Source organism: Pipra filicauda, unplaced genomic scaffold (assembly GCF_003945595.2).
Source record: "Pipra filicauda isolate LSUMZ 115617 unplaced genomic scaffold, ASM394559v2 scaffold390_size662804_pilon, whole genome shotgun sequence".
Lineage (NCBI taxonomy): Eukaryota > Metazoa > Chordata > Aves > Passeriformes > Pipridae > Pipra > Pipra filicauda.
The window spans coordinates 69,253-89,956 of NW_024104521.1; the positions used below are offsets into that span (position 1 = coordinate 69,253).

Below are 20,704 nucleotides of genomic sequence, written 5' to 3' on the forward strand. Positions count from 1 at the left end.
CTCCATGCCCGGCCCCGCCGACCCACGGGCAGCGCCCGCGCACGGCACGCCGGGAGCGCCCTCCCCCGCCGCCGGACTACAGCCCCCAGCAGGCAGCGCGCCCGGGCTCCGTGCTGAGTAAGAGAGAACCAATAGCCGCGCCGCTTACAGCGCGGCCTTGCCGCCAGTCACCAATGAGGTGAGGGCTTTCTGGGGAGGCCCTGCCGGTAGTGAACATGGCGCCCCCCTCGCGGTACTGCGTCCCTGGTGAGTGCGGCCACGGGCTCCCGCGGCCGGGGCTGCCCGGGGAGGGGGACGTGGTGGCCCGGGCGAGGAGTACGGGCGGAGGCACTGGGGAGGGGGCTGCCCCGGCGATGTCCAGCATTGGGCCAGCTGGGAGCGGGCGCTGTGCCCGCGGCGGTGCGGGGCCCAGATGCCCTGGCAGCCCCTGAGCCCCGGTCTCGCAGGTGAGCGGCTGTGCAGCACGGAGGAGGCCACGGCTGGCAGCGGGACCTACACCCGGCACGGCTTCATCTTCTCCTCGCTGGCCGGCTGCCTGGAGCGGAGGAGCGAGGACAGCGGGGTGAGCGCGGCCGCGGCTCAGCTGCTTCTCCCCGGGGCTGGCTGCCGTGCGCCCGAGCTGCACAACCTCGCCGGGGACGGGGCTCTGACGGGGAGTTGGACTGCGACGGGGTTCGGCCGGTGATTCTGACTTCGTGTCTTGCCCCGCAGCTGCCCGTGGTGTCAGTGGTCAGAGACAGTGAGTCCCAGCTCCTGCCCAACGTGGGGGCTGTCGTGACATGCAAGGTGGGGCTCCGGAGCGCTGCGGTGACAAATTGCCTCGGCTCTCTCTGCCTCATGTTGAGCTTTGTTGCTGCATATGGATGGGGTGGGATGAAGAGCCCCTGGCTCGTTAGTCCCCCCTATACAACTTCCAGCAGGGCAGAGGCAGCCCAGGGCCTCCCTTGGGTCCCTCGCTCACAAAGGAAGTTGATATTGGCATGGGGGACACCTGCCCTGAGGTTGAGGGGAGATTTTTCTTTGCTCTCCCTTCCAGAACTCTTTCTAGGGCAGGGGGTGTGCAGGTCACTGCCTGGGGCAGCTTAGAGAAAGGCTGGCACAGACCAGGGATTAGTTTCCTTACATTCTTGATGGGAGGGAGAGGGACTGGGGTCACAGCAGGTCTCTGCCTTATTTGAGTGCCTGGAGTTGCCCAAGTATCGTCTTCCTTGCTCAACTCACTGCCAGGTATCCCACCACTGCTTGGTCACAGGGAGGTGGAGTGAGACCTGAGCTCCCCATGCAGCCCTATCCTGCCTGCTCCCTGCCCTTTCCCTGCCTAGACTGGGGTGCTGGCACTGATTTCCCCTTTTCTCATGGGCAGGTCTGCAGCATTAACTCTCGCTTTGCCAAGGTGCACATCCTGTACGTCGGCTCCACGCCACTGAAATCCACCTTCCGAGGGACCATACGGTAGGGAGAAGGCTGGGATCCCCCACCCTCCATGGGAGAGAAAGGCTGTTGTGAGCAGTGCAGCTGAGTGTCCTGGCTGGAGCTCTGCCCTGAGCACTGGGCAGGTGTCCAGCAGGTCCTGGCCAGTGCCCAGGGAGGCCGTGGCAGCTCCTGCCACAGGCTGTCAAGGCACCTTTGCTCTTTTGCACTCAGATCCCTCCGTCTCATTTTCAGGAGAGAAGATATCCGAGCCACGGAGAAGGATAAGGTCAGTGAGGCACTGGCAGTGACTGTTCTACCACAGCTGCCCTTGCTTTCTGCTGGTGGGGGCCCCAGTCCCTCCTGCTGACGGTGCCCCTGTGCTGTACGGTGTTCCCTGCTCTCTCCTGTGCAGGTAGAAGTGTACAAGAGCTTCCGCCCCAGTGACATCGTCCTGGCCAAAGTCGTATCCTTCCCCCTCAGGGACAGTGGGTTGGCTCAAGCCCCCTCGGAAAAATCTTTCCCTTAACCCCTGTCCGACCAGATCTCCCTGGGGGACGCGCAGTCCAACTACCTGCTTAGCACGGCCGAGAACGAGCTGGGCGTGGTGGTGGCACGCAGTGAAGCAGGTAGGGATGGGACAGGCAGGGCCCCAGCTGGGACAGTCCTGCTTCATCCCTGCCCGAGGGGCATATGCTGTGGATGCTTCCCTCTCCATATGGAGGAAGGCAGTTTTGGGAAGGGGAAACCCAGACCACGTGGTGTTCCTAGGGGTGCAGATGGTGCCCATCAGCTGGTGTGAAATGCAGTGCCCACGGACACACACCAAGGAGTTCCGTAAGGTGGCCCGGGTGCAGCCCCAGTTCCTGCAGACGTAGCACCACTGGGACTGGTGCCTGTGGGGCCAGAGCAGCCCCCGGGCTCCCACCTCCTCCACACATCCAGCCAGGCCCTCACTGGCAGGATGGGTTTTCTACTTCTGGATAATAAATATTTTTTGAGAGCTCCATACTTTGCTCAGTACAGCCTGGGAGGTGGCTCGTGCTGCCTGCAGCATGCCCACACTGCTTTGGCTCCCACAGCGGAGCTGTTGAGGGAACGGTTTCTGCAGAACTGCAGCCAGGAGCAAGCATGTGTTCACTGCAAGCATGTGTTCACTGCAAGCATGTGTTCACTGCTGGGGAAGGGGAGCACCCCAGTGCCTTTGCTGCAGTGAGGCTAATGGCACAGAGCCCATTTGTGGCTGGGCTGCTTGGGCACCAGGCACTTGCCTTGCCAGTTAGTTTTCCCACGTTGGACTAAAACCTGGAGCACAGCCTGTCTCTGTGCACGATAACCCCACAGTGCAACATCTCCCCAGGCCACGTGTGCCCTGCCCTGCTCTGGGGATGAGGGTGTGCCACACCCAGAGCGTGAAAAACCCCCGCAGGGAGGGCGTCACCCTCGGGAAGGGATTGCGGAGCTGTGCTTTGCTCCCCGAGCCCGGCACAGCTTCTGCAGCCCCATCTGCACCCAGCAGTGACTGGTGCCTCACACGTGCACCAGGAACATGGAGCCTCACATGGCCCAGGGATGCATGGACACCTCATTATTGCGCATTACTCCTTTATTGAACTGGAACAAGACAGCTGCTATGGTTGGACAGTAACACTGACCCCGTGCAAGCCCAGGCTCACAGCGCTGGCAGAAGGGGAGGCCACAGTGACAGGCCATGTACACATGTGTAGGATGGGACACAACAGCACCTGCTTCACCAGCAGGACTAGGATGGATATCAACTGGGGGAAGTACGTGGCAGACACAGACCTCCAGGCAACAGGCTCCCTCCCTCACCCTTGTCTGAAGGCAATAAGTTAAAGCAGGGGCTGGCAGAGCTGGGCCCAGAGTCGCGAGTACTGCCCTGGGGTGCTGTACCACAGGCACCAGAACACAACCCTTCCAGTGGCACCCCGGTCCCTGTGCCATGCACCCACAAGGGGACGAGGTACCCACCTTGGTCACTGCCTGCACTGCACTCGCCTCACTGCTCCCAGTAGGACTAAATCAAGTGACAAAACTACCATAACCGGGTGACACGAGCTGCCAGGGAAGCAAAGCAAAGGAAGAGCCTGGCACGGCGAGGGATCACTCGGCCCGCCCCCCTGCAGACGGGATCTGAGGGCTGGGACTTTAGCGTGGAGAGGTGTATGGGTGCTGCCTGGCAGAGCCAGGGCTCCCTTTAACACTAGACCTCCACTCACACAGCCCTCACCCCTGGCCCCCAGGCTGTCTGCAGAAGGGAGCCGGGTCTGAGGGAATGGGCCTAATCCTCGGCAGCTCCAAGTTCCTACAACTGTGGGGGGTGTGAACAGAGGGGTTGGGGATGCCAGGGGGCTCTACTACATGCTGGCCTGCTGCCTGCCCTCACTTCTTAACCTTGCCCTGAGCAGCAACAGCCTCCATGGCCTTGCGCACGGTCTCCTCATCCCCCAGGAACTTCATGGGCTTGACAGGTTTCAGGTTCTTGTCCAGCTCGTAGACGATGGGGATGCCAGTGGGCAGGTTCAGCTCCATGATGGCCTCCTCCGACATGCCTGTGAATACAGCAGCGCCGTCACTCCTGGCCCTGCCCGCGGTGCCAGCTGGGGAAGCAGGGGGATCCCCATGATGCCTCTGCAGGGCTGACCTACCTTCCAGGTGCTTGACAATCCCACGCAGGCTATTGCCGTGGGCAGCAATAAGGACTCGCTTGCCCTCTTTGATCTGTGGGGCAATTTCCTCATTCCAGAACGGCAGAGCCCGGGCAATGGTGTCCTTCAGGCTCTCGCATGTCGGCAGCTGGTCCTCCGTCAGGTCGGCGTAGCGACGGTCCTGGGAGAACAGCCACACTCACGCTGCAGCCCAGTGCAGGAAGATGGTGGCAAGGCTTTTGTCCCTCCCCCAAATTCTCCACCTGTAGGATCTGCTACATGTAAGTGAAGCCAGGCTTGGAAATAAGAAAACCTTTGATGTCTGGAGTTACAACGAACCACAGTCAGGGCCGTGAACCCCTTCATGGGGAAAGTCACACCTTGGTTGTTCTGGATGAAAAGACCAGATCAAACATCTGTGAATAGGTCATGGCACTAATGATTAATAGAGGTATTATCTTCTCTGCTTTGGATCTGTTCATGCAATGCCCAGGTGTTCAACTCCCCAAGGAGGGAGCAGGACAAACTCATCCCAAATCCAACCACCACCACACACAACAGACCCACTACTGCAGCAGAAACAGAGGAGACCCCATAGAGGAAGCCAGGCCACCATAATGCAGGTGACTTTTAGGAGCCTCCCTGAAAAGCATAAAGAGCAATGAGTCTTACCTTTGCAATGGTGCTGTAGAAAGGGTGGTCAGACTGCATGGGAGGCGGAGGGATGTCGTAGGAGCGCCTCCAGATCTTCACCTGCGCCTCGCCATGCTTCGCTGCTGTCTCAGCCTTGTTCAAACCCGTGAGAGCCCCGTAGTGCCTCTCGTTCAGACGCCAGGTCCGGATAACGGGCACCCACATCTGATCAATGGCATCCAGGACGGTCCAGAGGGTACGGATGGCCCGTTTCTGCACCGAAGTGAAGCAGATGTCGAACTCGTAGCCGGCATCTAGAAAAGACAGGGGAAGGCGGGGTGGGGGGAAGACCGGGGAGGCGAGTGCCGGGCCTTACGCAACCGGTCAAAGGCCAAGGGCGGTGGCCTCGCCGCGCCGGTACCGGACGCACCCTCGCCCTCATAGGAACCGGCGGCGGTCAGGACGCGACCAGCACCGGAGAACTAACACACTGCGGTACCGGCGGCTCTCCCCGTGGTACCAAAACGCCAACCTCGCACTGGAGGCCATTCCCGGGCATCGGAGAGCCTCAGACCCGCCCCATTACGTTCGAGGCGGTCGCACCAGTCCGCAACGCACCCCTCCCTCACCTCCGCGATTCCCGCCTCGGCTGACTCCCCCTCCCTCCTTCCCCCTCTCCTTTCACCGGTCACCGGTACCTCGGAGGGCTTCACCGCCGCGCCGCGCCTCTTGCTGCCCGGCGGGGCTGAGGTCGGCGTCGTACCAGCCGCTGAAGCGGTTCTCGAGGTTCCAGGCGCTCTCGCCGTGGCGGACGAGGACGAGCCGGTACGCGGCGGCCATGGCGGGCTGAGGGACCGGCGCACGTTGCTCCTCGCGCCGCTGCCACGCGCGAATGACGCCCCCGCGCTGCCCTGCCCCGCCCCGCGCGGTGCCGCGGGGGGGAGCGCATGCGCAGAGCGGGTGCCGGTCGGAGGCGCACGTAGCACATGGCGCGGCCGCGAAGGGCGGTGCGACCTTCAGGGCGTGACGTCACCGTGACGTAATGTACGTTCGGTAATGCGTAACGTGTCGCGGCCGCTCGTCCGCGGCTACGGGCGTGCTCTGGACGGTTCCACAGAAGCGCGGCCCCGGCACGAGGGTGTCTGACAGGCTCTTGCCGGCGGCTGCCCCCGCGCCCGGCAGGTCTCCCATCCCAGCCCCGTCACCGCCCCCCGCCCGCCCCGCTGGGAGGTGGTTTGCCCTTAGGGCTGCCCTCACTCAAGATGGTGGCAGGCGCCGGAAGCGGAAGGGGCGGGAAGGGAGCGGGCGCACGTGGAACCGGGCCCAGCATGGCGCGGAGCGGGCGGCTCCGCTCGGGGGCCGCGGCCAAGCTCAAGCGGTGGCGGAAGGGCCACAGCAGCGACTGCAACCCCGAGACCCGTCAGCACCGCTTGGCCGCCCGGAGCCGCTTCTACAGCCGGCCCGCGGGTGAGCACAGGGGCGGGCGGGGCGACAGGGCCCCGGGGCGGGGAGCTCCCCACCTGTGCCCGGCTCTCCCCGGCGGCATGCAGAGGCGCGGGGGGGCTGCGGGGTGAGCATGGGGTCCTTCGAGAGGCGGAGCGGGGAGCGGAGGGCCCAGAGGCGCTGACAGTTCCGGGGGAGGCGGAGGCAGCAAACCGGAGAGGAGGACACAAGTGTGTTCTCGTTACCGTAACCGTGGCGCCGGGCCTGAGGAGCGGAACGGGGCACCGTATGCTGTAGCGCCTGTCACTCTAAGAGGCTCCCCAAAGCTCCTGGCCACACCTGTAAGTGTTGGTGTGGCGTCTAGTGCGGTGAGTGACGTGACTTCCATTCATGATGGGGAAAGCAAGCCAAAATCTGCCCGGCTCTACGAGAGCCCTGGCTGCTGCTGGCCAAGATCTTTCTCCTACACATGAAGAAACAAGTCTTGCAACATGTACTATCCTCTTGCAGCTGGCTGCATGAGGAACATGCAGTGTGTTTCTGGCTTGTCTGATTGCCATGGCTCCACGTGAAAGATGTGTAGGGCAGAGTACGAGAAGCACCTCAGCATTAAAGCCTTGGCACACCAGGACATATTTGTGTAGATATGATGCTCTCCTCCATCACAGGAGGCGGCTGGACTGTGCTCTGGTTTGTTTTCACAGGAACGAGAAGCTCTTTCTAATTATTACTGTGCTTTATCCCACTGGGGTGAAGGAGCACCAGTGTCTCACGTGCTGGAGATGAGCTCTAGCCAAGCCAGTCTGCCTGGGAGGAGAGAGGAGGGGAGCATGGGGGGTTCAGGATGGGTGTGGAGCAACATGACTTTGGAGGTCTGACATGTCTCACCCCCACAGAGAAAAGCAACTTAACGGTGGATGCGGTGAAGCTGCACAATGAGCTGCAGTCGGGGTCCCTGCGCCTGGGGCGGGCAAGCGACAGCGCTCAGCTCCACATGGAGGGGGATGACACTGCAGAGGTGGCCACGGAGAAGTCCTCTGGCACCTTCCTGAGTGGGCTGAGCGACTGTACCAACGTCACCTTCAGCAAGGTGCAGCGCTTCTGGGAGTCCAACTCCGCCGCTCACAAAGAGGTAGGGGCAGGGGCTGGGCTGGGGAAGGGGGTGTCTGGTAAGGGTGGCCCCCTGGATGTGAGGCCGAAGAGCACTGACCTGCTGCGGTTGCTTCTCGCAGATCTGCGCCGTGCTGGCGGCTGTGACAGAGGTGATCCGCTCCCGCGGGGGCAGGGAGAGCGAGACCGAGTACTTTGCCGCACTGGTGAGTGATGGCCATGGGGAGGAGGCATGGGGGGAGCTGCTGTTGGCAGCAAGGGGTGGGCTCTCAGGAAGGTTGGTGGAGGAAGGTTCTATGCTGGTAACCAAGGCCCCAAGTGTCTTTCTTCAGCAGAGATGCTGTTTGGCTGCTCCTGGTTTCTCTGCCCCCTCCCCGAGGGTTGGCCTGATGTGAATCATCAATCCCCCTTGCTTACCCATCTTCTGTTCCCAGATGACCACACTGGAGGCAGTGGAGTCCCCTGAGTCACTGTCTGCTGTCGCCTACCTGCTTAACCTTGTCCTAAAGCGGTGAGTGGCTGACAGAGGAGTGGGGAGAGCTACAGACCCCATCTTGAAAGAGGGACTGGTGCTGTCTTCCCTTCCAGGCTGGGGAAAGGACCCAACCAGGGCAAGCTGGTGATGCAGTTCTCTATGTAACTGCCACCAGCTGTCTGCTCCTCACCCCACTAACATGCCTTCTTTTCCTGGCAGGGTCCCAAGCCCTGTTCTTATTAAAAAGTTCTCAGACGCCTCAAAAGCCTTCATGAGTATTGTGTCCTCACAGGCCTGCAGCAGCTCTACCTCTGCTCTACGTTGGGTGAGTAGCCAAGGGGTAGCCAGCTGTGTCAGCTCTGCCCAGAGTCTGCTGAGAGCTGGGGTCAAGGCTGCTGCTGTAGGGTGGTGCCGGATGCTCAGCTTGAGGGCCTTGCAGTGAGCAGGGGTTTCTCTGTGGAGTGATGCTAACACCCCTGCTGCTGTCTTGTCATAGGTTCTCTCTTGCCTGGCCACGCTGCTGCGGAAGCAGGACCTGGCAGCCTGGAGCTACCCTGTCACCCTCCAGGTCTATCATGGCTTGCTGAGTTTCTGTGTCCATACTAAGCCCAAGGTGAGCACCCAGTGCCCCTGGCAGAAGATGACACTGCTTTTGGATCATGTTTCTGGGGCTGGCTCTGCCTCCCAGGTCTATATCCTCTACTCACCTGGGTTCTTCTTCCCCCAGGTGCGGAAAGCAGCACAGTATGGTGTGTGCTCTGTTCTGAGGGGCAGCGAGTTCATGTTTGGCGATGCAGCCCCTGAGAATCACCCCGCGGCACCCTCCACTGCCAAGTTCTGTGTGCAGGAGATTGAAAAAGCTGGAGGTGTGGGGCACTGGAGCTTGGGGTTTGCAGCTGAGTTTGGGGGACTCTGCCACTGTGGTAGAATAAGGACTTGAAGGGAAGAGGGGAGGGTGCAGCATCCTGGATTGCTGGGGAGTGTCTGAGACACCTCTGGGGCATCTAAAGTGTTTTGAAGGGTCCTCAGCTATTCAGTTGTCACCTCTGCTCCTCTCAGGAGTCAGGGGAGTGTTCACCCTGGCTCTGTGAGTCAGCCCCAGCGCTGTCACAGGGGCTTTGCCATGGGATGCCACAGGCTCAGAGGTTGCTCTGCTCCCGCAGGTACCAAGGAGGCCACCACTACCCTGCATGTCCTTGCCCTGTTGCGGGACATACTGCCCTGCTTCCCTGCGGCCATGGTCAAGACCTGCTGTGAGACCTTGCTCCGTGTCATGACCCTCAGCCATGTGGTGAGTATTGCTGCTGCAGGGATAGCAAGGGCAGACCGTTTCCTCATTGGCTGCACTCTGGAAGGAATCAAACTCCCTTGGCTGCCCACTGGGATTGTGGAAATGCAGGATGCAAACACGGAGGAGCCCAGGGCAGCTGGTATTTGCTGGCCTGACTGCTGTGGAAGAGAGAGGCTGTGTACATGGGTCATAGTTACAGCAGTGCTGGGTTTCCCAGGGCAGAGCCTGCTTTGGAGTGGGGGGACAGTGGATGCAAAGCAGAGGCCCTCTCCTGACATCATGTCCTTTGCAGCTGGTGACAGCGTGTGCCATGCAAGCCTTCCACAGCCTCTTCAGCGCCCAGGCCAGCGTGGCCTGCCTGCCGGCCGAGCTAAACGCCCAGATCATCACCGTGAGTGTGGAGTGGCAGTGTGAGGGGGGACAGAACTGGCAGTGCCATGCCACCCACCCCATCTTCTGCTTCCCCAGGCCCTCTATGACTACGTGCCCAGCACAAATGACCTGCAGCCACTGCTGACCTGGCTGTCCACCATGGAGCGGGCACACATCAACCTGGGCAGGTGCGGGCAGGGGCCATGGCTGGGCAGGGGGAGAGGCAGCTGCTTGGTCTCTCACCTGCCCTGTCTCTCCTCTCTAGGCTGCAGAAGGACCTGTGCTGGGCTCACCTGCCCCGGCTCTTCTCTGCTGCCATGAACTGCTTCCTCTCCTCACACTCCCAGGTGGTGTCAGCAGCGGCACAGACCCTGGAGGTACCACATGCAGGCACCTCTGCTTATTTTGCTGCCCTGTATCTTGTGGGGGGCTCTGCTGAGGGGTTTGGGAGTGGTGTGCCCCTCTGTGTCTGCTGGGCTGAGGGCTCCATGGTCCACGGCTGTCCCATTCTCCCTGTTTGTCCTTGCAGATCCTCCTGAGTGAGTGTATTGCTCCCCACATGGAGGACCTAGGCACTGTCTCTGCATCTGCCCCAGCCCCTGCTGCCTACTTGTGCAAGATGTTCAAGTGAGGAGCGATGGTGTGGGAGGGGCTGTCCCCATGAGATTGGCTGAGCTCTGACCAGTATCTGCCTGGTCCCCAATGGGGTCTGGCAGGCCTGGTGGGCACCCTGATCACTACCAGCATGACCGTCTGCTCTCTTCTCCCCAGATCAGTGGAAGAAGGGCTGACATACCGTTTCCACGCAGCGTGGGACGAGGTGCTGCGGGTGCTGGAGGTCTTCTTCGAGACGTGTGGGAAGCAGTGCCATCCCATCATGAGAAAGGTGAGCCAGTCTGGGAGAGCACAGACTCATTCACAGAGGCAGGGTGGGGTGGCTGCACTGCTGTCCAGGCTGTGTTGCCCCCTCCAGGTGTGGAGCAGGGCTGTGCTAGTGCCTGCTGTCCTGCCCGTATGTGGACAGAGCTTACACAGTTCTGGGACTCAGCACAGGGACGTGCAGGGCAGTTGGCACCCCTGGGAAGACATAGTGAGTGACACATGCCAGACCTGCTCCCATGGCTCCTCTGAGACTGTCCTGCCCTGTCCCGGCAGTGTCTCCGGTCGCTGTGTGACCTGCGTCTCTCCCCACACTTTCCCTACACCGCTGAAGTGGACCAGGCAGTGGGGGCTGCGGTGAGCACCATGGGCCCTGAGGTGCTGCTGGAAGCCGTGCCCGTGGAGATTGACGGCAAGGAGTGAGTATAGTCACAGGGTAGCAATTTTGCAGCTGTTCATTACGTTCCTGTTCAGTCCTCATGCAGTGCTGGAGGTGTTTGGCTGCCGAGCCTACCTGTGCCCAGCTTTGGGGCTGGGTGGAAGTGCCCAGTGTCCAGGGGCTGATGCCAGCAGTGCCCTGTGCCTCACCCATGCCTTCGCTCCCCAGGGAGACGCTGGATTTCCCCCGCAGCTGGCTCCTGCCGGTGCTGCGGGACTATGTGCAGGGAACGCGGCTCGGCTTCTTCACCAGCTACTTCTTGCCCTTGGCAGCTGCCCTGAAAAACAGAGGTGAGCAGAGTGGCACACCCAGCAGGCCAGGGTGTTCTGTGGGACCTCCCTTCCCTTCCCTGGAGTGTAGTAGGGCTTTGCAACATCTGCTATTCCGCTCATCTCTCCTTCTTTTCTGTAGCCCAGGAGTTTACACAGGCTGGGAAGAGTGTGGAGGCCAAGCTCTACGACACGTTGCAGTGGCAGGTAACAACGAGTGCCCAGGGAGCACTGCTATGATGTACCCATGCCAGGCTGGGTAGCTGTGACTTGGTGAAGACTGCTGGTCTCCCGCCTTTGCCTTCCAGGTCTGGACTCTGCTGCCTGGCTTCTGCACCCACCCCACAGATGTGCTGGGGGCCTTCAAGGGGCTGGCCCGCACCCTGGGCATGGCTATCAGCGAGCGCCCAGACCTACGCCCCACCGTGTGCCAGGCCTTGCGCACCCTCATCCACAAAGGCTGCGAGACAGGTTGGGGGGAGATGAACCCTCCTGGTGGGTCCCTGTGCCCTGCAGTGACGCAGAGAAGGGATATGCTGATCTATACCTCCCTGTCATCCTCTCCCTAGATGCGGAGCGGGCAGAAGTGGGTCGCTTTGCCAAAAATTTCCTGCCCATCCTGTTCAACGTGTACAGCCAGCCTGAGGAGGATGGGGGCAGCAGTGCTCAGCGCCGCTCCGTGCTGGACACTGTCCGTGCTTACCTGACCATTACCGACCCCCAGGTGAGGGGGCCCTCGGACAGTGGGACAAGCTGTGCTGGCTCGAGCCAGCATCTCCAAGCCAGATCCAGTCTGGTAGGGCTTATTGGAAAGGACAGAAAGAAAAACACTGAGCAGAGAGCAGTCCTTCCTGCCATTATGGGAAGGGAGCCCTTTCCAGCCGGAGGTCTGGGTTTTCCCAATTTTGCAGTCACATCTGGTGCATCATGTACAAATTCTGATGCAATTTATCCATCTCTTTTTGGACCCGCTGATGCTTCTTGTCTCCACAAAATCCTGTGGCAAGATGTCTGTCTGGTAGGTTGCAAACTCTTGTAAAAGCACTTTCTTTGGTCAGTTCTGATCCTGCTCTGTGTGCCTGCCCTGCAGATGGTGTGTGGGTTTCTGGAGAAAGCCAGTGCGAAGCTGACCAGTCCTGAGAGCTCTGAGTTTGCCAGGTAACGCCCAGGGGCTGATGCTAAAGGGTAAAACTGCTGGCATGCTCCTGGTGAGCAGAGCTAGGACACTGTCCTGTGTGGGCTTTGCCACTCTTGTGCGTTTGATGAGACTCAGAGCCAGAGTCCCAGATTGGTCGGGCAGTGTTAGTGATGCCAGAGTTAATCACCTGCGTGTCCTCGTCTGCTGCAGACTCTCCATCCTGGATCTGGTAGTGGCAATGGCACCCTACGCTGATGAGCAGTCCCTGGACTCCCTGTACCGCACCATCCAGCCTTCCCTCCAGGTCAGTTGGCCCCCAGCCCTGACAGGTGCAGGGGGTGCGGTGGGGAACCTTCTGCTTGCTGCCAGCTTGGACTCACTTTTTGTGGGGCTGAACAGCTGCCAGTCTCTGCTGGGTGGCGTGGGGTACTGCAGGGGTCCCTTCAGACACTGTGGTGAGGGGCTGCCTTTACAGTGGGAGCGTGTTGGCTGTCCCTGCAGAGCAAAGAGCGCAGCGTGCAGAAGAAGGCATACCGTGTGCTGGAGGAGGTGTGCGCCGCTCCCCATGCTCCCTGCCAGGCCTTTGTCCGCTCCCATCTGCAGGACCTGCAGACAGCACTGCTGGACTCGCTCAAGAGCGCAGCATCCCCAGCCAAGAGAGTGAGAGCAAGGGCTGCAGCGGTGGAGATCAGCCTCTGCTGGGAGGGAGGGGATGGAGTGGATGGTAGGGGTAGCCATGTGTGTGTCCCTGGGTGTAACGGTGCTGGGCTGTTTCTTTCCCCAGCCCCGGCTGAAATGCCTGTTCCACATCGTGAAGCAGCTTTCTGCAGAGCACGAGCCTTTTGTCACTGCCCTTGTCCCAGAGGTGAGCATGGTCCTTGGAAGCACCCAACTGTTTCTGGCTGTGGTGGTGGCAGTAGTGGTGTGACGTGCCTGTGTGCCTGCAGGTCATCCTATGCACCAAGGAGGTCTCGGTGGGGGCCCGCAAGAATGCCTTCATGCTGCTTGTGGAGATGGGGCATGCATTCATCCGCTTTGGGCCCAACCCTGAAGGTGAGCTCCTGTTCCACTTGCTCAGCCCCACGGCTGCTCTGGCCCCAGGGGTATCAGACCCATGCCCAGCATCCCACTGAAATGGTCCAGGGATGCTGCTGGTCACGGAGTGAATCGAAGCTTGAGTCATCCCCCTCTTGCAGAGGCCATGCAGCGGTTCCTGCTCCTGATCTACGTGGGGCTCACTGGCTCAGTCACCATGATCAGCTGCACCGTGCTGGCATTGACCCGCCTGTTCTTTGAGTTCAAAGGTGAGCAGGGGGCTGGGGGGACGAGGCAGAGCACTCTGGCAAAGGCAGGTGCTGGAAGGAGGCCAGCTGTGGCTGAGTCCCACCATGGTTGCAGATCACCTGGAGTTCAGTGTGGTGGAGCAGCTCCTGCAGAACATCTGCTTGCTGCTGGCCTCCCGCACACGGGATGTGGTGAAGGCGGCCCTGGGCTTCCTCAAGGTCACACTACTGCTGGTGGACACCAAGCTGCTGGCCAAGCATGTGCAGGCAATGGTGAGATCCCATATAGGGTGCCTTGAGGAGGGTGGCAGGGCAGAGCTGGGGCTGCCCTGGGCAGCTGGGGGCATCTCCAGCTGCACCCTGCTTCTGCTTGGGAACCAAGGGAACAACCTTGATCTCAGTGGCTGAGATGGCAGTGGGGAGGTTTCTCTCCTGAATGCTGGCATGAACATGTCAGTGAACTTCTGTGAACCAGCCCTGCCAAGCAGGGAGACCCTGCCTGGAGTGTGCATGGGGCAATGGCAGCAGGGTGAGCAAGGTGGCCATGCAGGTGAAGGGTGGGAGGCTGAGTGCCCAAGGCAAGAGTGCTTGGGTCTTGAGGGTCTCTGTCCTGGCAGCTGGAGGCCGTGGGGAACCTTTCAGATGACATGAGACGCCACTTTCGTATGAAGCTGCGAAACCTCTTTATCAAGTTCATCCGCAAGTTCGGGTAAGCTGGGGTCTCCTGGGGTGGTGAGGAAGCTCTCTGGGAAGCGATGCAGGAGGAGGTGGGTGCTCACTGCTCTCTGTGTGCCCCTCAGCTTCGAGCTGGTGAAGGGGCTGCTGCCACCTGAGTACCATAAGGTGCTGGTGAACATCCGCAAGGCAGAAGCCCGGAACCGCAAGCAGCGCGCCCTGAAGCGGGCGGCTGCAGATACGGATGAGGAGGAGGCACCACCAGCACAGCCCAGAGGAGACAGGTGAAGATGGGCTGGGGTGAAGAAGGAGCAGCCTTCACAGAGGGCTTGGTGCTGGATCTCCTCAGCTGGTGCCTCTAGAGATGCTGGAGACATCTCTGAGGCTGCTGTGTGTTGCGGGGCAGGCTGCACCCCTGGGCTTGTTCTGTTTCCATCATCCTCTCTGTGTTTTGACAGCATGGAGGAGATCCTGGCTGACTCGGAGGATGAGGAGGAGGAAGAGGAGGAACGGCATCGAAGTAAGGAGCGGAGGAAGCAAGCACGGCACAAGGGCCAGGCCTGGCTGAAGGAAGGGGAAGAGGATGAGCCCCTCAACTTCCTGGACCCCAATGTGTCCCAGCGGGTGCTGGGTAAGGAGTGAAGCTTCTAACAGAGCTTGGGTGGGATAGATGGGGCAGGGGCTGATGTGATGCACAGGGGTCCTGGGGGTACAGCTGCCCCCAGGAGTGGGTTCTTCCCCAGGCCCTGACCCCTCCCTCTGTGAGCAGCCACCAAACCAGGCCCCAAGCAGTCCAGAGGAGTGAGCCACGACTTCCAGATGTCTGAGGACGGACGCCTGATCATCCATGAAGAGGAGGAGGAGATGGATGATGATGAAGCCAAAGGTACTGCCTGGGCTGTCAGGGGCTACACTAGACTTGTTCTGGACTTCTGAATGGTTTTCTTCCTGCCATCTGCATGTGAGATTTTGAGGGCATGTCACACCCAGTGGCTCTCCTTTGGGCCACTGCCCAGGAGAGACAGCCCCCTCCATCATCAGGAGCGGGTTGGAGGGGTCACGGCCACCAGTACTGATTTAGTAGGGGACCCTGCTACTGCAACCCCCTCCAGGGGCTGGCATGGTACTGGGGCTCTCCCAGATACCAGGTCAGTGCCCGTATCCTGCACTGACCCTCTTGTCCTGTACCGTAGGAGCAGACGAGGAGATGGCAGATGTGCTGCAAGATGTGGGTCTCCGCAGTGTGAGTACAGGGCTTGTGGTCCTGAGGAGATGCTGGGGAACTCGGCTGTGCCAAACCATTGCCTGTGCCATGGCAGCTGCAGCTGTGCCCGAGGCTAATGGTGACACCAGGCAAGCATCAGCTGGTTGGAGGGGTGCAGGAGGTTGTCTGGGATAGGGATGTGCTGTCTGGAAGGTAGCTGGGTGCCCATGGGAGGAAACAGGAGGTTGGGGGTATGTGGGAAGGCAGAACTGTAAGGACAAGCCAGCTGCAGGGTCCCTGCTGCTTGCTTCTGCAGAAGAAAAACCAGAAGCGTCGGTTCAGAGAGGAGCCAGATGATGAGGAAGCCGAGGCTGGAACCTACTCTCAGTACAGAGGTAAGTTCTCTGCCTGTGCCCAGTCCAGCCCAGAGGGCCAGAATCACGGACCCATTTTGCTGTGTTGCTGCAGGACAACTAGAGCAGAGATCACAGAATGGGTTGGGTTGGAAAGGACCACAGGATGACACAGTGTGTCATCCAGTCCAACCTCCCTGCTCAAACAGGGTCATCCTCGAGCACATTGCACAGGATTGCATCCACATGGTTCTGGAATATCTCCAGTGAGAGAGACTCCACAACCTCTCTGGGCAATCTGTTCCAGTGCTCAGTCACCCACACAGTGAAGAAGTTCATCCTCATATTCAGGTGGAACTTCTGTCCATCAGTTTCTGCCTACTGTCTCTTGTCCTATTGCTTGGCACCACCGAGAAAAGTCTGGCACCATCCTCTTGACACCCTCCATTCAGATACTTAGAGACACTGATGAGGTCCCCTCTCAGACATTTCTTCTCCAGGCTGAACAGGCCCAGCTGTCTCAGCCTTTCCTCACAAGAGAGATGCTCCAGTCCCTTAATCGTCTGCTGGACCCTCTCCATGAGCTCACGTCTCTCTTGTACTGAGGAGCCCAGAACTCAACACAGCACTCCAGATGAGGCCTCACTAGGCCAGAGTAGAGGGGCAGGATCACCTCCCTCGACCTAATACCACCCAGGATACCACTGGTCTTCTTGGCCACAAGGCACGCTGATGGCTCATGGACAGTTTGTTGTCCACCAAGACCCCCACGTCCTTCTCTACAGAGCCTGAACTGGTGCCGGGGGTTACTCCTCCCCAAGTGCAGGACCTTGCATTTGCCTTTGTTAATCTCAGACAGTTCTCTGCCCATCTCTCCAGAGATCTTTGCTTGTGGGAAACGGCCACCCCTCTCTGGTGACCTCACACCCAAGAGCTGGAGGCAAAAACAGGAACACCTTCTGCAGCCTGGAACTGAGCAGGGGGAGCCCTGAGACCCCCTTCCAACACATTCTCTGTTTTCTAGCTGGAGGCTCTGGGATCCACCGTCCACTGAACAAGGAGCCAGCCTTCGGTGCAGAGTACAGATCCAAGGTGAAGGACCCAGGGGGTTGCAGGGTTTGGGTGGGGGGATACCTGGGGCTTTGCTGGGGCAGGAAGCACCATTTGTTTGTTGGGAGTCTGGTTCTGTAGCACCAAGGCTGGAAGGGGATCTCTGCTGCAAGAGGAGCTGCAAGAGACACTCAGTATCTCTGAACATTGCCAGCCCATCTTGGAGTTCCTCTACTGCTCTTGCTGTGTACAGTTCCTGCTCAGTGCTCAAAGCAGGTGTCTGTAGCATCATATGAGTGATGATAGCTCAGCTGGCACCCCCCTGCATCATAGTCTTTGGGATGGCCAGGTGGCAGGGTTGCACCGGAACAGGACGTTTGCATCTCCCCTGGTGCTGCATCTTCTCACATGTCATTGTCTCCCACAGAAAGGTAAAGGCGACGTGAAGAAGAAGGGCCAGCTCGACCCCTATGCCTACATCCCCCTGAACAGAGCTAAACTCAACAGAAGGTGAGGCTAATCAGGGAGGGCACAGGGATGGGAACGGGTTTGCTTTTTGTTGCTATGTTTTTTTGGTGGGTTTGGGAGCTCCCTGTCATTCTCTGTGCCACTCCTTGCAGAGCCTGGAGCATGCCTGTGCATTAGGTGTGCCCAGTGCCTGCACCAACCCAGTCTCCTGCTCCTTGCTCCCTCCAGGAAGCGGGCAAAAATGCAGGGCCAGTTCAAGGGCCTTATGAAGGGAGCTCAGCGTGGGGCCAAAGCCGGCCGCAGGAACCGTGTGAAGTCCCAGCGCTCCTGAGGAGCCTCAGGTGCCTGACCTGCCCCTACCCAGGGACAGACAACACTCTGTGGCCTCTGGAGGATGGGGGATTCATGAGTGGAGCAGCCAGGACTCCTCTGCAGAAGGTGACCTGCATTTGTTTAAGACTCCCTGGGAGGCCACTCCAGCATATTATGGACTGATGACCCAAGCCATGCTTTCCTGTGCCTGGAGGAAGTGCTGGTTTGCCTGGTGCAGATGTGGGGGTGTGTGTGAGAGCAAGTAATGTGTAAAGAATTCTCTATATTGATAAATACCCACTGTTCCTACCCAGCCCAGATTCCTCCTGTCCTTCTCTTCAGAGCTGTGCACACCCATGCTCTGCCTGCTGTCTTGATGCAGTGGGTCCTGCTGCTGCTGCAGCACTGAATCCCACAGGGCTCACACCAGCATCAGCCTGGGACCTGGAGCCAGGGCCCTCTCTCCCACACTGGGCTTGCCTGGGAGCTGCCAGAAGCAGTCCTGTGGCACAGAGCAGCGAGGCAGTGCCTGTGCCCTGTGCCCTTCTGGCACACATGCCCGTTGTGGCTAGGGCATGGCAACGAAGCCAGAGAGGGTGAAGTCCTTTACATCCAGCTTTCTTTTACAAACTCCGTCTTGGCAGGATCTTCTGCCTAAAACCGTGGCCAGGGAATCTGTGCCATGGGGAAAGTGTCTGCCGTTTGGCTGCCAGTGTTTTCTCTCCTGCCTCAGCTTTTCCCATATCAGCCGTGCCTGATAGTGGGGCAGGAACAGTTCACTGCAAATTTCATCAAATTGGATGGAAAACTGCTACAGCAAACCTCTGTGTCTAGCCATTTCTCTTACCTGTAGAGAAGCCCTTTCCTCTGCTCTGACCACCTCCTGCCAGCTAGATCTGAGCAGCGCAAATAATCGTGGACCTTTTTAGCTGCCCAGCCCCCTCACATTGGACTGAGCATCTTGTTTGGCCCGGCTACATCTGCACTGATCCAAAAGATCTGCACATCCAGAAGATGCTATTTAGCCAAAGTGTGCTGAAAAGAATGGAGCTGAGGGTAGTGGATACAGGTCCCATTGCTTGCACTACAAGGAACTCCTTTCCTCTTCCATATTAAAAAGCCTTCAACCCTTTGTAATTTCCTCTTGTGGCAGCTTACATGCTGGAATTGCAACGCTTCTCAGTTCTCTAATAAGCTAAAGGGATTGTGCTTGTTCAGCCTCTTACTGCAGGCTTCTTCCTGGAGGCTGCAAATCCAGTTTTGTGGCTTTCTTATGTGCTGTCTTTTTGGTTTTTTTCAAGATCCTTTTAAAAGCCTGGAGATGGAGGAGGTGCTCTTGTACTGATATTGGTCCTGCCTTGTCAGGAGTATTGTACCCTTCATGCTTTCCCACCCAGGGCTCTCACTTGGACCCTTGAGCCCCAGGACCATGCTGAGCTGCTGCTGCTCTAATCCCACCACAGGGGAGCTCACAGCTTGGCCTATGGGACAGGTGTCTCCAGCAGCACCTCATGACCATGTTCAGTCAGCTGGAGCTACATCCATCTTCCTCTGGTGCCTGTAGCCTAGGCCTGATGCCCTCCCTTCTTCTGCAGGACAGGAGCAGACAGGCAGCAGTCACCTTCTGAGCCCCCCACACCTGTGACCTGTGGCTCCAGGCCCACCAGAGCTATCTGTCTTCCTGCTTTCTCTTCTCTCCTTGGAGACTCCCTGGGCAAGACTGTAGCTAATTCATTTAAGAGCTCCAAATTACTCACTGTATTGTTCTTCATTTGCATGTTGTTGCTTAAATTAGTGCATGCCTGCATGGAACAGAAGAGTTTCATTAGCACAGAGGATGGTGTTCGCCTGAGCTGGTGTCCAGAGAACAGATTCTTCTGCAACAACATCTTGTTAATCAGCTAATTAATCATGTAATGCAATGGAAACCCTCGGAGACGAGATGTCATCATGCCTGGGAAGGCTGGCTGCGAGTCAAGCCTGCTCCCCACTAGCAGCTATCCCTGGCAGGGAGCAGAGCTGTGCCTTGGGGGCCCTCAGGAGCCTGAGCACAGCTCTCGGTTATGGGGCAGGGTGAGGGGGGATGTGGGTCCTGTCTCCAGCAACTACATGCCACAAATATTTCACAGTTACACACAGAGAAGCACAAGAGGGGGACCTAGAGTGATGCTTGGCTTTTGCTGCTCAAGCTGGGAGGTGGCTGGAAGCTATTTCTTCACCCAGCATGCCATTTAATCATGCAACTCCTTCCCAAAGGCTACGGTGGGCACCAACAGTGTACCAGTGTTGAGCTACACTTGTGCAAGACATTGTAACAAAGAGCTCTTACCTTGTAGATACCAGCTGCAAATTGGGAGTTCTCCACATTGTGGGCTGCAGGTGTGCTGAGCACCCTTGAGAAGAGGCTGGCAGGACTAACAGGCTTCCCCTAGTGCTGGCTGGGTGGCCCTTGGACTGGCTGAGGTAGTTACTGATACCCATCCTGAGTCTTAAGGCTCAAAAAGAGGAAGAAGATGAAAACATCACTGTGTCCTTACCCTAGAAGCTGTCTCCTAGGATTCTGTCCACAGTGGTATGTCCCTCAGAGGGACAGATGTGCCCCAGGGGGCTGTGCCCGTGCAACATCCAGATGTACCACCATCTCCTCCAAGCACACTGCAGCACCTTTTTGGGGTTCCCCAGTTCAAAGTTGGGATCTGTCACACACCAAGGTGCAGGGATGGGAAAACCCTTCTGGGAACAGCAGTATAAAAGGAACTTTGGTGTTTCAGCTGAAATGATTGGCAGCAAGATAATTAAGTGTGGAGGTTTAAAATGCCAAGGGACCACTCCAGCTGAAATCTAGTCAATTAAAAAAATACCAGATTAGTTCCTAGTCCCCTCAGCACTCTGATCTACAGTTTCACTTGATTATAAGTTATCATGGTTGCTACCTGAACGCTGTGGGTGCACCAAGTGTGCAGGGTCACAGGGCCCCTGGCTGAGGGCAAGGCAGGTGCTTCAACTCACCAAGGGAAAAAAAAAAAGAGGGAATAAAACTGCTCTTCTAGCACCTGTGTTCTCTGATTTCTCCTCGATGAAGAGCAAGTTGCAAGTTGGGGGTTATGGTGTAACTCATGCTATTTGGAGCACTTGGCGTGGGCTCTGCAGGCTCGGGGTACGTCAGCCGCATTGTAAGTTTCCTTGCAATAAAAGGGTTGTTGTTTCTGCTCTGGTGCTCAGTGAGAGACT

At 58.6% G+C, this 20,704-nt stretch overlaps 3 protein-coding genes across 7 annotated transcripts; 2 read left to right on the forward strand and 1 right to left on the reverse strand.

Annotated features, from left to right (window-relative positions):
- The first annotated feature begins 205 nt into the window (after positions 1-205).
- On the forward strand, positions 206-2,421 carry EXOSC1 (exosome component 1). 4 transcript variants are annotated; one of them, XM_027721503.2, is made up of 8 exons: positions 206-246; positions 447-562; positions 712-786; positions 1,364-1,452; positions 1,666-1,699; positions 1,826-1,876; positions 1,955-2,039; positions 2,182-2,421. In XM_027721503.2, exons 1-8 carry the CDS (start codon positions 216-218, stop codon positions 2,286-2,288), a joined length of 588 nt encoding a protein of 195 aa, XP_027577304.1. In that variant the 5' UTR covers positions 206-215; the 3' UTR covers positions 2,289-2,421. The 4 variants fall into 4 exon arrangements, with proteins under 4 accessions (XP_027577304.1, XP_039240983.1, XP_027577313.2 ...); XM_039385049.1 differs by lacking the exon at positions 712-786; XM_027721512.2 differs by lacking the exon at positions 206-246 and having other exon boundaries at positions 399-562; positions 2,190-2,421.
- Positions 2,422-2,998: 577 nt separating this feature from the next.
- Positions 2,999-5,613, reverse strand: PGAM1 (phosphoglycerate mutase 1). The gene is made up of 4 exons (XM_027721555.2): positions 5,411-5,613; positions 4,752-5,026; positions 4,080-4,260; positions 2,999-3,983 (listed from the first exon to the last, which is right to left on the reverse strand). Exons 1-4 carry the CDS (start codon positions 5,550-5,552, stop codon positions 3,814-3,816), a joined length of 768 nt encoding a protein of 255 aa, XP_027577356.1. The 5' UTR covers positions 5,553-5,613; the 3' UTR covers positions 2,999-3,813.
- Positions 5,614-5,747: 134 nt separating this feature from the next.
- On the forward strand, positions 5,748-19,401 carry RRP12 (ribosomal RNA processing 12 homolog). 2 transcript variants are annotated; one of them, XM_027721525.2, is made up of 34 exons: positions 5,758-6,179; positions 7,052-7,287; positions 7,388-7,471; positions 7,700-7,776; positions 7,960-8,065; positions 8,237-8,353; positions 8,468-8,606; positions 8,904-9,031; positions 9,324-9,422; positions 9,500-9,591; positions 9,669-9,780; positions 9,933-10,030; positions 10,175-10,289; positions 10,559-10,701; positions 10,890-11,011; positions 11,133-11,197; positions 11,299-11,461; positions 11,560-11,714; positions 12,081-12,148; positions 12,339-12,432; positions 12,630-12,788; positions 12,913-12,993; positions 13,076-13,181; positions 13,325-13,432; positions 13,527-13,684; positions 14,029-14,120; positions 14,212-14,370; positions 14,545-14,717; positions 14,856-14,972; positions 15,280-15,329; positions 15,607-15,685; positions 16,668-16,735; positions 17,121-17,203; positions 17,390-19,401. In XM_027721525.2, the coding sequence occupies exons 1-34, from the start codon at positions 5,975-5,977 to the stop codon at positions 17,490-17,492; spliced, it is 3,954 nt and encodes a 1,317-aa protein (XP_027577326.2). In that variant the 5' UTR covers positions 5,758-5,974; the 3' UTR covers positions 17,493-19,401. The 2 variants fall into 2 exon arrangements, with proteins under 2 accessions (XP_039240977.1, XP_027577326.2); XM_039385043.1 differs by lacking the exons at positions 15,280-15,329; positions 15,607-15,685; positions 16,668-16,735; positions 17,121-17,203; positions 17,390-19,401 and having other exon boundaries at positions 5,748-6,179; positions 14,830-14,970.
- The last annotated feature ends 1,303 nt before the right edge of the window (positions 19,402-20,704 follow it).